Source organism: Apostichopus japonicus, chromosome 21, assembly GCF_037975245.1.
Source record: "Apostichopus japonicus isolate 1M-3 chromosome 21, ASM3797524v1, whole genome shotgun sequence".
NCBI lineage: Eukaryota > Metazoa > Echinodermata > Holothuroidea > Aspidochirotida > Stichopodidae > Apostichopus > Apostichopus japonicus.
This window is the reverse complement of record NC_092581.1, coordinates 13,946,193-13,961,315: the sequence shown is the minus strand read 5'-3', so window position 1 is coordinate 13,961,315 and position 15,123 is coordinate 13,946,193. Positions and strand designations below refer to the sequence as shown.

General features: G+C 37.4%; 2 protein-coding genes across 2 annotated transcripts in view; one reads left to right on the top strand and one right to left on the bottom strand.

The window, feature by feature from the left end:
- The window catches only part of LOC139962455 (polyphosphoinositide phosphatase-like), a 28,165-nt gene extending 20,292 nt beyond the window's left edge, over positions 1–7,873 (bottom strand). The window contains exons 1-8 of the mRNA XM_071962420.1: positions 7,739–7,873; positions 6,506–6,641; positions 5,333–5,431; positions 3,963–4,086; positions 3,014–3,068; positions 2,410–2,511; positions 1,375–1,425; positions 42–100 (exon numbers count right to left, since the gene is read on the bottom strand). Coding sequence (XP_071818521.1) covers positions 42–100; positions 1,375–1,425; positions 2,410–2,511; positions 3,014–3,068; positions 3,963–4,086; positions 5,333–5,431; positions 6,506–6,547 — 532 coding nt within the window. The 5' untranslated portion in view covers positions 6,548–6,641; positions 7,739–7,873. The remainder of the gene's footprint in view (positions 1–41; positions 101–1,374; positions 1,426–2,409; positions 2,512–3,013; positions 3,069–3,962; positions 4,087–5,332; positions 5,432–6,505; positions 6,642–7,738) is intronic.
- A 540-nt stretch (positions 7,874–8,413) lies between these two features.
- The window catches only part of LOC139962454 (uncharacterized), a 42,459-nt gene continuing 35,749 nt past the window's right edge, over positions 8,414–15,123 (top strand). Inside the window, exons 1-3 of the mRNA XM_071962418.1 lie at positions 8,414–8,732; positions 10,510–10,611; positions 11,767–12,424. Coding sequence (XP_071818519.1) covers positions 12,395–12,424 — 30 coding nt within the window. The 5' untranslated portion in view covers positions 8,414–8,732; positions 10,510–10,611; positions 11,767–12,394. The remainder of the gene's footprint in view (positions 8,733–10,509; positions 10,612–11,766; positions 12,425–15,123) is intronic.

Sequence of the window (15,123 nt, the reverse complement as noted above, 5' to 3'; positions counted from 1 at the left end):
TTCATCAAAAATAATTAATAAGCGCTGTTAATTCTGCCAACCTTTTGTATTGCATCCTGTTAGATTATACTGTAGAGAGCGGGTCAAGTCATAGGTATAGCTGAGGAGAAGATGAAAAACAAAATCACGTTTCAGTGATATTTGATGAAAATGCTTCATTATATGTCTCTCTCTCATTCCTTTTAACATTTTTCGAGAACCAATCTTTATGGGGAAATTCTGGAGGCAGTAAATATAGCACTTGACTTAAAGAGAAAAATTCTCTCCACATTGTAACAGTTTGAAATCCGCTTCTCGTTATCTCACCCTATCTTAGGATATGGGTGATTGAATGTGGCCTATTTTAACAGGCTTAAAGGCATTGAAGACTCGCCCCAACCGTGTGCGGGCATCTGAAAAAGTTAACTTTCTGTTGCTTGCAAGTGACGTTTTGTTCGTGTCATAACAAAATGCAGACAGTACAGTAATGAAACGTGATACCTTAATTTTTATCTTTAGCTGGACCTGAGATGTCCATCGCTGTATCGTTTGTACACTGTGCTGTGGGTATTGACCGCAGCTGTATGTACTGACTGTACACTAGTGTCTAATTACCGACGGTAGCAAGCTGTGTGTGTATTCTCTGGGATCGATGGTGGTGTTTTTAACACTTCTGTTACACCTCATTCGAAACTAGGTCAAATTACCAGCATTAGACGTTTCTTTTTGTGCGAGTCTTCACACCCTTTAACCCCCGTCCCTTACTCCAAGAAATAAATCACAGTTAGTTGTCGGTGATGTCATCCAGGTGGAAGTTTCTTCAAAAGCAAATTACTCTGGCTTATATATTCTTCTTGTTGTTAAATCCTTAGAAACTTGATAAAATTTTGGAGTGCTTGCTAAGCTGTCAATATTCTCCGAATTTATCTTTCACCAACCCGCAACTTTTCTTTTTAGAAATACTGCTGTCCTCCGTGGGTAAATAATTAAAAATAATATAAAGAAAAACAGACATATTCAGCAAATTTCACTCTGTTTTTACAAAATATCATACCAAAATATCATCTCTTCAAACATACTAAACCAGGATGTGGTTTTTGTACGTAACCCTGCATAAACATTTCCCATCAATTTTGCTAAGCTGTCAGTTTAAGCCTCGGGAAAAGAAACATAGAAATTGTTGCTGTTCATGTGAAATGATTATCATCCCACTCTTCTTCAACCAGATACGTAATTAATAAAAAAAAATTTAATTGCGTATCCCCAACACAACATGCTATGATCAGGAAGCTACTTGTGGTTATCAAGATTGTATGATTTTCATAACTTTTATTACAGTAAACAGACCATTTATCCTCCATTATTCACATAAATTTTTTAGACCATGTCACCTACCAGAAGTAAAAATTACTTGATAAGTCAATATTCTGGAATATTTTGAGGTATCTAGAAGGGAAAAGAAAAATATTGAAGAGATTCATTTAACGACGGATCGACTGAAATATCAAAACTTTTGGGTCAATTCTTCTTCTAAGTGAACACTAAAATAAACATGGTTGGAAAAAGAATGTTGTTTAAAAGTTATCTTTTTTTATTACAAACCCCCAACAAGACCGGGTTTTTACAGAACAAATACATCCAAAGTAATTAAGTAGCTATTTCAAAATTTTTTTAATGCTTCTTGGGACAATTTGTAAGCCTTGGCTGGTAAAAGTTGATTGAGTGAATCCAGGTCTGAAATGATGATATCTTCAACTTTCATCAAAGCTCAATTACAATGTTTCATTACTACACATGCCCAGTTTTACAGGAGTGTACTAAATAAATTTTCTAATTTATGAAATAAACAGCTTAGTACATAATCTGGCACTAGAAGGGGAGCAAGACATGAACTTAACCAGAATAGTTTCCAAAAACCTACAAGAACTAACAGCAAGTCTGCTTCCTTTGTTTTCTAGAAATGCAGCATGGGTTATTCAGAATGTGATCTATCCTTCTGCTTGCATCTTTCAACGATGAAGCAAGTCATAACTTGAATAACTAAATTCCTCCCCCCCCCCTCCCAAAAAAAAAAACAGGCGGGGCCTCGAACAACTTTGTCAAGCTTCTCCCAAAGAAATATAGCACAGTGATTCATGTCGACAATTCGATTTGGATACATTTTTTAGTGGTAACCAGTCGGCTCGAACCAACTTTCAAATTAAGGAATGTGTTAAAGATCTCGGATCGCTCGACCCGTCCTGGAACTTCGAAACACAATTCGGAATTGTGAAATAAATTATACGGCTGCATACATATTTAGGAAGAGTAATCTGCATCAAGAATGATTTGGCAGAAATAAAAGTATACTTCAGCAAAGATTCAAGAGAAAGGGGAAAGTAACTACTGCAGTAAAATTGCTTCCTATCCTCTGACCAAACAGATGCTCACCGTAACTCTTCGTTGTTATGATATCTGTTTCCGACATTTGGAATGTATATCATTGAAGTGTCTTCAACCTTGTAGATCGTGTTACCTGCGATGACTGCAACGCTGTCGAGATCAAAATAACGGGAGGAATATGATGAACGTTATTATCATCTTCCAATTATCACAGCTTCCAGATGTGACTTAAGTAGAGACTTAAGTAAAGTGAGTTAACAAACACAAAATCAAATCAACATAAATTTCTTCATCTACTTAAGAACCTCCCTTAGCTCTTTTGGTTATGTCAACGTATCCAGGATGGTACAAGTTGGGGCAACGGATACTTTCCAACATATCTCATAATTTAAAAATAATTTTTTTTTTTTAAAGATATACACAGAAATTTAATAATGAAATTCAGTCCTAATTGAACAAATTTCCCATGATTTTCTTTCTATCTTTACATTTTACCACTCTGCTAAACATTCTTTGACTCTGAAAATGTCTACATCAATTCTACCATAAAATATTACGCTTTTACATAAATTACGATGCTATTAAATTTATCAGTCTCGAAATGAATTCTCTATGTTAATTGATTAAAGTCACTCTCACTTTATAAACTTACTTTTTTCGTTTGGTGACCAGAATCATGTAGTAGCCTTCCAAAAATTTCACGAAACCTAGATCATTGAAAAATGTTAAAAATTATACCAAGATTTGGAAAGTTATTTACCAAAAGTTGATATAAAGAGTTATTTTCATCCTTGTACCAGAGTATTGCATCCATCTCCTCACTGTTGCTTTCTTCTCTACTGCTGTTCCCTCCTTATAAGCCCTACGCGCCCCCCTCCCACCAACTCATCACTCATACTTCTCCAACTATATCTTGATTTATTCTTACTGATAACCTCAGATGAAAATTTGACAAAACATAAATCAATGAAAATGATACTAAGTTGTAAAGATAAAACTTACAACTTAGTGTCATTTTCGTTTTTTTTTCTTCATTTTTTCTATTGCTCTTGAAATATGTATACAGTTAACAAAGATGAAGAATCAATACAACTCAGAAAAATAATTCAAAATATGGTAAAAACTGACTTTGTAATTAAAATCGATAAATTATTCATCAGTAACAAACTTGACACATTTGATTTTCTTTACGTATCTTTTACATCTCTTCACTGTTGAATTTTTTGCATACCCCCCTTTCCTTTACCACTCCTCATCATCCCTTCTCCTTCATCAATTATCATTTGATCATCAAAACTGACTTCCTATTGATAACCATTTATTTGTCAGTGTGCATTGATGACATCACACCTGTTTGCTTCAAGTTCACTTTTGGTATGGGCAGTGACAACTTTTATTGTCAACATCTCGAAAAACAAAAAGTAGGATACTGATGCAAATTGAACCAGGATGGTTAGATTATATAACAGCTATAGAAACATTACTATAAAACACTCAAATTTGTCCCTTTTTTTATTTGGACTTATACACTTCAAGACCAAACAATTTTTCCTAAGGTCATCCTTTTCATTCACTGTAGACAAATATAAAAACAAACTCACCAACAATACCAAACGCTGACATGTCTGGCATATCCCCATGCTGTTTCCTCTGCTTGTCTTTTATCTTAGACTCTGGCTTAAATTGATTAATTTTATCTTGAATTTCTTGTTTCTTGTATTCTACCTACAAAAAAAAGAAGAATATTTGAATTTTTTTTAGTATTGAAGATATATTTCATTCTTTTTTTTTGCAGAATGAAGGTCAATGAGTATCGAGACATTCCTAGTGACAAGTCACAATTTATGTGTCACATAAGATTATGCTTGCCTTGATTGGTTTCACCTAGTCATATTGTAAGGTGTTACACTGTTAATAAATGGTGGGAGATTACTATAGACGTTATTTAAACTGTATGTAAAGGGATCTATCGTATATGTACTTCATCAATGAACTCACACCTATCCGTGGACCTCTGTTTACACATAATTCCTAGACTAAGGTGCTTGATCATCAGCCTGAGAGAATCACTGAGAGAATCAATAATTCAAAATTATTTTTGGATTAATTTCTGGAATGAACATGTGACTAAATAGGATCGCATGGTATTATGGTCTATTGTTTAGTATATTTAATCTCACATAACCCCTCCCCCTACCCCAACACTGGCGCATTCTCCAACCCTCATTGGCTTATATCCATGGACCTTTGTTTACACATTATTCCTAGACTAGGGTGCTTAATCATCAGCAAGAGTGAATGTTAGGCTGCCAAATCACTAATGGGAGAAATTGGGAAGTACACTTAATGAAAATTTTTTTGGATACCTTTCGAAAAGACTTCTTCTTCAAAACATCAGTATGTAGCTTAGGCCTAAAATACATTTTCATAGCTTATAGTCACAAACTCAGCCTATATCGCAGAGACAAATAAGGTGACTTTGTGCTTCATACAAGTTTTAAATATTTACCTTTTTTGTTAATATCATATAGTAATGTTAATTATCTGTTAAAAAGGACTGAGTTAGTTTTCCCATTTATCATGTGGCAGTTTTGCAGTGCACTTATTTTGTTTCTCACAAAATATTGAAAGTAATATGTTTATGTGCACAAACACTACTATACATCTCTGCACTGGTCTAGAAAATTTGTTTTGCACTTTACTATGTTCTGCGATACCCGATAAATTATACACTGAATGTACTGTTGCACTCATTATTGCATTCCGAAGTCTGATAATTTTAGTACCTAAGAGGCATCAACATTCATTCAAATCTTTATGTGAGAACTTTGGACATATGTGATCCTTTCAATTGCAAAAATTGGCATGCAAGAACGTTTGTTTTATTAGTCCAAATTTCAAACTACCGTGAGGCAGAGAAGAGAGCTTGCAGAAATTGTAGCTTCTCTTCTGAATAAGGCTTTATTAATACCTTGTCATCGGATACGACAAGCTTAGTTGGGTGACATCGATCCACTTCCAGTATTCGAAACGTTGTCTCTGCTCCATTAGAACCAACAATGTAAAATTTCTGTGTAAAGAAGTAAACAAGTTTGTGAGTAATGTATTGCTTGTTTGTTTTTTGGAAGGAAAGACATTTCTTTTGTATAGTTTATGTATTGTTATAAGTTTCATTATTTGTAATTAGAGACGTTGTTAATGCACAATCAGTCTGCACTAATCAGTTACATTTCCCTGCATGACAGTGCTGTGGCCGAGTGGACAAAGGCGGTGGCATTTAAAGCAATGAGGCTCAGCAATCGGGAGGTTCTGGGGTCCATACCTGGCTACGTCATAGTAAGGTGTGGGGTTTTCATTCAAGAGCAATCTACTGTTTTCCCATATGAAATGATTTTTTAAATTGAAAAGATTCCAAATTTGAGATAAAATGTTGAATTGGAAGCCACCCGCCGTGAAAGTTGTAATCCATAAGCCCCTGTGGCCTTCTCCAACTTTTGTGGTTGCTTCAGCACCATACAATAACTGTTTGATTATTACTAAGCTTATTATTAATGATGATTATATTTAATAATATTTAAATATGATTATTATTAATATCAACACAGCTAAATGCTCTATTTCAATTTGAGATGTAAATCTGGGATATTTTCCATATTTTTAAACTTAACACACAAGTCTCATAAAAGGTTAAATATATCCTGTTAATTGCATCAGTTAAACTGAATCTAACTATATATCACCCCCCCCCCTCCTGCCCCCAAACAAAGTGGTCACAAAACTGGAAGGGTTATCATGCAGTTACTTACTAATATTCATGTGATATTAACGTAAGTCACACATCATCATCTATGGGCAAACAGCAATCATATAAAGTAACTATTCTCTAACATTTCAATTTCACATTTCAATTTTCCAAACTTCAAAAGTAAACTGAAACAAATTTAGGCTCAGCAAGTGGTTATAGTAGCTAAGTCACTTTACATGTCAATGTGTTTTGCCATGCAAACACATTCAAGTTAATGCTAAACTGCTTTAACATGAATGCAACAAAAGTGTTTCGGTGGAAGCATACTTGATGGAGTTAAGCTACATATACAACTATCCACTTTAAACAGAAAGAGAAAATGACCACACCAAAGCTCACCTGATCCGTTTCATACACACAAATCTTTTTCACACTCTCCATCTTCTTCTACCCCTGGAGGTGAGGATGATTATTTACTCAAATAAACAGAACTTTCTCTTCAAAGTCAAGACTCTGGGATATTTCATATGTAGATCTATAGAAAAAAAATAAAAACTGAAATATTATTCTGGTGCTTATCAAACCTTACCTTACCTTTCAATACAAAGAAATGAACTAGCATACACATGGGATCTACTCTCCTCTATCATACATGAGTTTTGATGGATTAAAGGATTGATATCTGTACAGCATAAAAAAGTGTTAGGTTATTACCTGAGTGCTTACTAGGCAGTTTCAACACAATGATATTAACAAAATGCTTTGCATACCATGTGATAGGAAGTTTGTGGTAACTAAGTATAAATCCATAATAGCCTACTCATAGCACTCGAATAAGAAAATTATTAAAACTGTGGTAACCTTGATCTTGTATGTACATTGGGATGTTACATTTCACAGTGACATGAATTCACCACATAGCCAAAAAGATCAAAAGTATCTGCAGAGCGGATGTACTATTGGTTGGCAAAGAGGGAAATGTTTTATTCTATATAATTCACACCCTCAATTAATTTAGCAAATAAGTAACAGATCTGGTCTGTTTGGGTTTAGAATTCAATATGCAAGTTAGTGTAAGTAAAAAGCATTGACCTAGACTATTATTTTGGTAAAGCAACTTTTTCTTCTCTTAGAGTCCAAGAATGTTATTGATTGGGAAGTACCACATAGGTTGTATGTTGGAATAAACATCAATTTGGACAAGCCTGACATTAAGTCCAGACTGAACCATAGCCTTATAGTAGTCTATTACTACTAGCCTTAGAACTTATGGCATTATGCCTAGTATTTCAGGTGGGTTCTCTTTTAAGTATCAGGTAAATTCAGACTTCTTTGCTACTAATGTTAGTTATTATAGATTCACACAATATCTAACGGCTATAAAAAAAAACATTGGCGATTCCGTATTCCCGTCTGGCACGCGAATGGACGCGATAGCAATTGATGAAGTCTAATTAATACCAAATGTACACAAGGTACAATGTTACATTTCGCGGAAATGCTACTCATCATCGGTATGTGTAAACAACGTCTTGTTTCCTCCGTGAAACAAAAACCTAGGTTTTTGTTTTAATGAAAAGACGATCCCTGACAAAAGATGAAAAATTTGGTTGTATATTACTGCAATCGTACCAATCAACATAGACCTTGGAATTTTTGCAGAGCGACCGATTCAACCATTTGACAACACAGTGTAACTATTTTTACTTCCCTATTGTATTTTCAAGGTGTTTCGACGACAGATAAGTTGACCTATGACGTACTTCCGTTTCCAAGACCAGGGGCCTGAATTTGAAAATCCACTGTTATGGAACGCCAAAAAGACAACAGGTGGCGATGCTACTAATAAGTGACGATACATCATCGCCTGTAGTACTAGTAGTAGTAGCACCTTCTGTTCAGAGTGCTAGCACATAGCATGTAGGTTATTAGCACCTCCTGTTTAAGTTAGTACCTCCTGGTTAAGGAAGTAGCACCTGTTAAGATAGTAGCAACCTCTGTATAGGGTGGCAACGTCACCTGTGGTCCTTTTGGCGTTATACGTTTGCGGAATGAAAAACGAAACGGAATCTTTATCATGTTTAGTTACTACTCGATCTGTTCTGCGACGTAGCAACACGTAACAGTGCCTATCTACGGAGCATAAATGCACATTTAACAACTTTTTCAAGGTTAAAAGAAATTGAGATTCGGCTTTTAACTGAACAAATATACTATTCGTAGGATGTCACTGAAGCGTTTTATCAATCAATATTCAAGATACTGCGTCTGTCCTTTAGCATTTCACTAGCAGTGACACAGACGGGCTTGTCTCGCCTAGCTTTAAGTTAACTAGTACTGATTACTACTAGAACTATAACTATAAGTTGTATTAATGCAACACTGCCAACAGTAGTAACTAGCCTAGCTAGCTATATCCAATTGCTAGGATATGCAAGTAGAATTCAACTCAAATAATGTATGCATCCATTTTGAGGTTATGAAGTGATAAATTGTATTTCATGACAACTTAAAGTATGCACATGTGAGTTACCATGCATCATCGAAGGCATCCGGGAGTTACAATATGGAGATTAATTTACAATATGAAAACATAACATTACAGAAGAAAGAACCTATTTGTAATGTAAGTAGACAAGGATGTACTGTGGCAGACTTCTAAAAACGCTGCAATATACGTTTATAGGCCTACATCTCTGATGGTGCCATGTTCCATTGTAACTTTAATATTCTTCAATAAAAGCATGTAGGCCTACATTTTAAGACATTAGAGACTGCATGTCAATTATTGTTAAGCGAAATTAAAAAAAAAAGAAGCCTATTACCATTTTATTGCGGGGGTGGGGGTGGGGGGATTGGATATCTTGTGGGAGGTTATCTATACTTCCATGCTGACTTTTAGTTTGCAATTATACTGTACAAGTTTCCATTTGGACAATCTGATATGTCCATTGATTGCATTGAAAATAATTCAGTATGTACACAGAGAAATAAATTTTGCAGGGAGGTTCTATCCAAAATTTGTTTGCATGTTGACCTGCATCAACTTATATACAGCAATAATGGCATCTTGGTTGTTTCATTGTTGTGATAGAGGTACCTTTCAGTTGAAAATTGCAGCAATTTTTCTAAGATCAATTACTGAGCTTCACCTTTTGTAGACTTAAATTGCCTTACAAATGTTCAAGAAAATTGACTCCCCAGCAGTCCAGTAGCAAGGCTGGGTGCAGGGGGCACACCTATGTGCTTTCAGACTAGTGTTCTCTCATCCCCTTAATTTGTCCCACCATCATGTGATCAAAAACTTCACACTGAAGTAACAGCACATCATGTATTGTGCCCTCCATAAATTGTTGATAGCCCTCAGACTGGGAGTACCTGCCCCCCCCCCCCGGGACCTAAACATATCTGTAAACCCATCTCCCCAAAATTTCTGTCTAATTAAAATTAGCATGGGGAACGATATAGACGGTTGGGCTTTGTAAGATATTATACAGCATTTGCGAACATGCTAGGATATTTTTTTGTCTAAAAGTAAGAACAACTTTGCAAGCAGTGACTAAATAGCTGTGAGTTGTAATTCATTTCAACTAGTATAAATAATTTTCCACAATATTCGAGCAAATCTAGTGCATCAACTGTTTCTATATGTGAAAAGGAAATACATTTTGACGATAAGATCTGGATTCCGTCGAAACCTCGTTACTATAACGTAGGCACCATTTGCGCGAATCATTGTTTTGGGTGTATCAAGATGCAAGGGCGTAGGAACCGGGGGGGCTGGGGGGGCCAGCCCCCCAGTGAAAAATGTGGAGGGGCGGAAGTATCATTCCGCCCCCCCGCTCCGCAAGTCAGAAAACCCCTTTTTCATTTCCAAATGAGAACAAAAATCTCATTTGGAGCACCAAATTGCATCTAAGGCCAGGTGAAAATACAAAATTAAGTTTACAAAATGGAGTGGGTGTTGAAGTGTGCTATATTGCACCAAATTGCATCTGATGCCACCTGGAAATGCAAAAAATTCCAAATGGGAGGGGGTGTCCCCTCCCCTTAGACCCCTCCCCCAGGCCGGCCATCAGTCTTCAGCCCCCCCCCCCACTCAAAAGTACCTTCCTACGCCACTGTCATTGTAGTTCAGCATCCATGTGAACCAGAGATCAAAATAGCAATAAACTGTTCAGATCTTTTGAATCGTAAAACGGTATAGATTAAATGAATCATCCGAGGAAATGCCTAAATGAAATAGGCCTACTTCCTCAACATTATTCCTCATGATGACGTCGGATCTTCAAAATTTAAAGTTACTCCATTGTTGTGTTTTTTTATTGAATAGCTCTGCCATCGAATATTCTCGAATCTTTGTTTTCCTTCTTTTTTTTTATCATTCTTTGTTTCGTGCGTAGTTGTAGTAAACCGGTGCTGTGGATAAATGCGGTGGCAATCGAAGAAATGAGTGTTAGCAATCGGGAGGTCCAGGGTTCGATACCCGGCCGGGTCATAGTAAGGTGGGTTTTTTCAACCAATAACAATCTACGGTTTTTCCATCTGAAATGATTCTCCAAATTGAAAAGATTCCAAATTTCAGTTAAAATGTGCATAGGAAGCCACCCGACGTGGAAGTGGTACTCCGTAAGCCCTTGTGGGTTTCTCAACTCGACTAGACTGTCGTAAAGTAACTGCTGATTATTATTATTATGATTATGTTAGTTGTAGTTGTTTTGTACAAATATCAATTCATATTTAGCTGTTTGTAATCAGTCGTTTCGATGTAATTGGTAATATTTGAAGGATGATAGAAATTAGGAAGGCATTAGTAAACTGAGGAACCCGCAATTGCGTGTAATGTCCATAGGCGCGCGATAAATTTTGGTTATATTTTTCGACCAAGTCGTTACAGCCCCACCCCCCCCCCCCAAATCAAGTTGGGCTCCTACGCCTATGTTAATGTCAGTGGAATTTCGGCCCATGTGCAACTTAGCAACCTGGTATTTTTGCGAGAAACTGAGAAGTAAAAGTAAGTTAAGCAATCCACGCAATGGCGTACGCCAAGGTAAGGTATCAAGTTGGGAGCAACCCCCAGCTCCATCGTCAGTCGTGGATGTTATGTATTCAGTCAGGGAAAAATTATAGACTACTTCTCCAGACGCCCTTCCATGAAAGTTCATGTCCCCTAAATCAAACTAGGGTGGGGGTAGAACTTGGTCCAGGCTTTTGACCCCCTAAATCAATACAGGGCCATGGGGTGGGGTAGAATTGGGCCCAGGAGTTTGACCCCAAATCAATATAGGGGTGGGGTGGGGGTAGAATTGGGCCCAGGCTTTAGACCCCCTAAATCAATACAGGGGTACAATGGGGGTAGAATTGGGTCAAGGCTTTTGACCCCTAAATCAATATAGGGGCGGGGTTGGGGTAGAATTGGGTCCAGGCTTTTGACATCTTGGGCACGTTATTGAAGCAAACACAGTTATTGTGATATGTTACTTACGGCAAATGTTAGGTAACGGATATCTGGATCAGGTAACCCTCCAGTAATATTAAGCGAGGTGAATTTGGAAAGACGATATGACTGCAGGCGCGAGGTTATTTGCTTAATGTAGTGTGAAAAGCGTATTAGCTTTGCTATTATCAAAGCAGACATATTGTTCCCATTGTTCCTGCAGGCCAGACTGTCCTAGACCTACATTAAAAAGCAGAACCGGAAGATAAGTGGGTGCCAACAGTTTGCATAAGACCGAACGGAAGTTGCTAAAGCGCAGTGAAGGGTTACACTCCGTTTCGAGGCAGCGGTTACATAAAATTTGTTCAGTTTTGCCTTTTTCCTCGAACTGACTACAGACTGCACGTACTCTTCGAACTGAGTGACGACTACTACAACTTATGGACATTTCATTGATCATCGTAGGGTGGTATAGGCTTACCATATGTGTTATGTATTATTTCTCTCGACTGGATGACCTTTTTGTTGTTGCAATTCGCGTGTTTGTATATATGTAGGTATTATAGGTACCTTCGTGCTTATAAACAGTTTTAGCCACTCTCGGTCAGGAAGTGTATTCGTGCGTGTGTGTGTGTATTTTCAAACAGTTGGACATTCCACACAGCAGCGTATATATATCCTTTTTATGTGCCTTCTTTCCAAAGGAGATTTTGAATAATTTGGTTTCGTTTTTGCTTTGCGAGAAAGTTGCACAACCAGCATTCAAAAATTCTGTACGTGTAAATAGCGTTGTTGTAAGTGAGTGAGTGGTATTAACCTGAACACTACTAAGGAAAATGTACTGACTAAACATGGGACAAAAACAGAGCACTGGATCAGAGGTAAGTCAATAGTTTCAACTATTTACCTTTCGATTATTTCACTGGAAAGAAAAACACAAAATTCAAAAGTAGTTAATATCACAACCTTGTGTGTAGACATTACGTATAGTCTAAACATCATTTTCTTTTCCTGAAGGAGGAGATCCCAGTCCCTGCCCCACATGGTAATCGGTCAGTGACGTAACTAGAGGGGGGAGCCCCAGTCAACCCCCCCCCCCCCCAATCAATGACATTGGTGGGTTGATAAAATATTGGACGAAAATTACAAAATGCATTTAGAGGCTCAGTTAAACCAGTTCGTGGTTAACGTTAATCCATAATTAACGGGAATGTCTCAAATTCATACCAGCCAATTGCGTCTCAAGTTAAATGTTATGCAATCATTTTTGTCTTCGCTACGAGGCCCCCATACTCCTCCCTCTGTCACACACGCTACCCAACAAGAATAACCTGCTACCATGTTGTTATATCGTGTATGTTTATAACTTTATACCATCGTTATATCGACCGTTCGAAGTTAATCTGATATTGTTACTTGGAAGCTGTAGAATGATATTTTACATAATTTCAACATTGCACGTGTCAACCGGCACACAGACAGATCAGTCGTGATAAACGGCCTAACCGAAATATTGTTTCCAGCGACTATACAGATTTAATAAAACTGGTGATCTATGGCGCTGGACAGACAGTTTTGTAGTGGCTGAATGAATAAATCGTAAGTCGATGAAACTGAGCTTCATATACAAATTTATTTGAAATCACAATTGTAGTAAATCATAGACAATGAGATAGCTTAAACTGTACTGTTGAAAGAATAGGGGTGTTACTGAAACGAATGACAATTGCGTTACACATAACGAATGACAATATGTTGTACACACTAAAAAATTGCGTTGACTAAAACGAATGACAGTAATGACAGCACAGACATTTGCTTCAACTGGATATCACAGTTCAGACTTCGTGGGTATCTAGATCTAGTAAAGTACGGACAAGATAAATACGCACCTTATAGTAGGCGAAATTGAAAGTCGATTTTAAAAAGTAAATTAAACGTCATTTTTCCGAAATTAATTGTTAGAAACTAACAATACTATAATCTTGAAACGGCTTCAGTTATCTTTCTATATAAATCTACAAAGGTAAAAAGCACAGCACTCAAGCGCATTCTCACACAAAAACTTTCCCTGTGGTTTCTATCCGTAAATTACACCAAAACTCTGCAACCAAGTAACATGCGATTTTCCTGAAATCATTTTTGCGCAGAAAACCAATAACCCGCATTTACTCCACTCCGTTAATCATTCCATCTCTTCTCAACACTGTCCTTCGTTGTCATTAGCTGTCATTCGCAAATGATAATTAACCCTGTACAAAGTCAATTGTCATTCGGTCATTCGCTGTCATTCGTTTTAGCTTGTCCCAAAGAATTGTCCAGACCAAAATTAATAACTGCAGACAAAAACAAAATTGAAAGGACGAGAAACAGAACCCAATTGTCAGACTCCCATCCCTATGTAATTTTTTTATTTTTTTTTATTTTCTGAAATTCTATGTTCGATTCGGGCAAGTAATTTTTTTTATGTGAATTCATTTTGGGTAAAGAAATAACAGTACCGTTGCAATGGTTTCAAGTGTTTGAGAATGGGTAATATTGCAAACATACCTAAAATGACCGAACTGGTCATGCGCGAAACTCCACCCCACCCAAACTCTTTGCCCCTCCCCCGCTCAGCCCTCTCCCCCAGATTATAAAAAAGTCTGGTTACGTCAGTGGAATCGGTTTTAACGATCCAGGGCCACGCCCCTCTTTTATAAAATATCTGGCACCTCTCCCCCACCTGGACACTTCCCGGCGGGCTCTGCCCAAATCACACGCTTCGCAAGGTTGTTAATTAAATGTAGCTTCCACCGGCATTGTGTTTGTATGGCCTCCGTTCGGATATAGTATTTTCATTGCGAAATTCGAGGAAAAGGATCGCGTACCGTAATACAGATCCAGGAGTCATTAGCCTGTGTGTAGCTGCCTAACCAGGAAGTTGCTACTCTTAACCCTGGCCTAACCAAAGGTTAGCATGACTTCGGTCATGTTTGCCGATTTGCCTTGTATAAACAACGTAGTTGATTTTAACATCGGCACACTGGCTTTGTTTATACATTCGATGTAATCACCATGTTCACCTTTGTATCTTCATCAGCTTACAAATTTAGTTGATACCTGCCCAATGCTATACCAGTCGCAAACGCTCTTATATACCATGTGTTCTTATATACCACGGGACATGATAACATGGAAACGTGCATTCTCGTCCGGTTTGACTCAGAGTTGGTTATCAATCTGTTCTTGTCGCATTGCCTGCGTAGATAACAATGCTCTGCCCTAAATAATCGGGGCAACCGGAAGGAAACATTTACCAGGCTACGATATGCGATTGGTAGCCAACTGTTACACAAAGCAGTGATATAGACCAGACAATTGCTTGGTTAGGCAGCCAGTGCATAACGTCCATGGTATGATTGGTATCAATGGTAGTAATCATACCCTGACTACTACGCGCACAACGGGTCAAGTCGAAGAGTACAAGTATATAAATTGGAAAGATAAACGTTCATATACACTTTTCATTGAACAAACCATTGCATTGCAATCCTTGCAACCTGCTAATTAACCTTCATTGAAAGAATAGTCCAGGTCA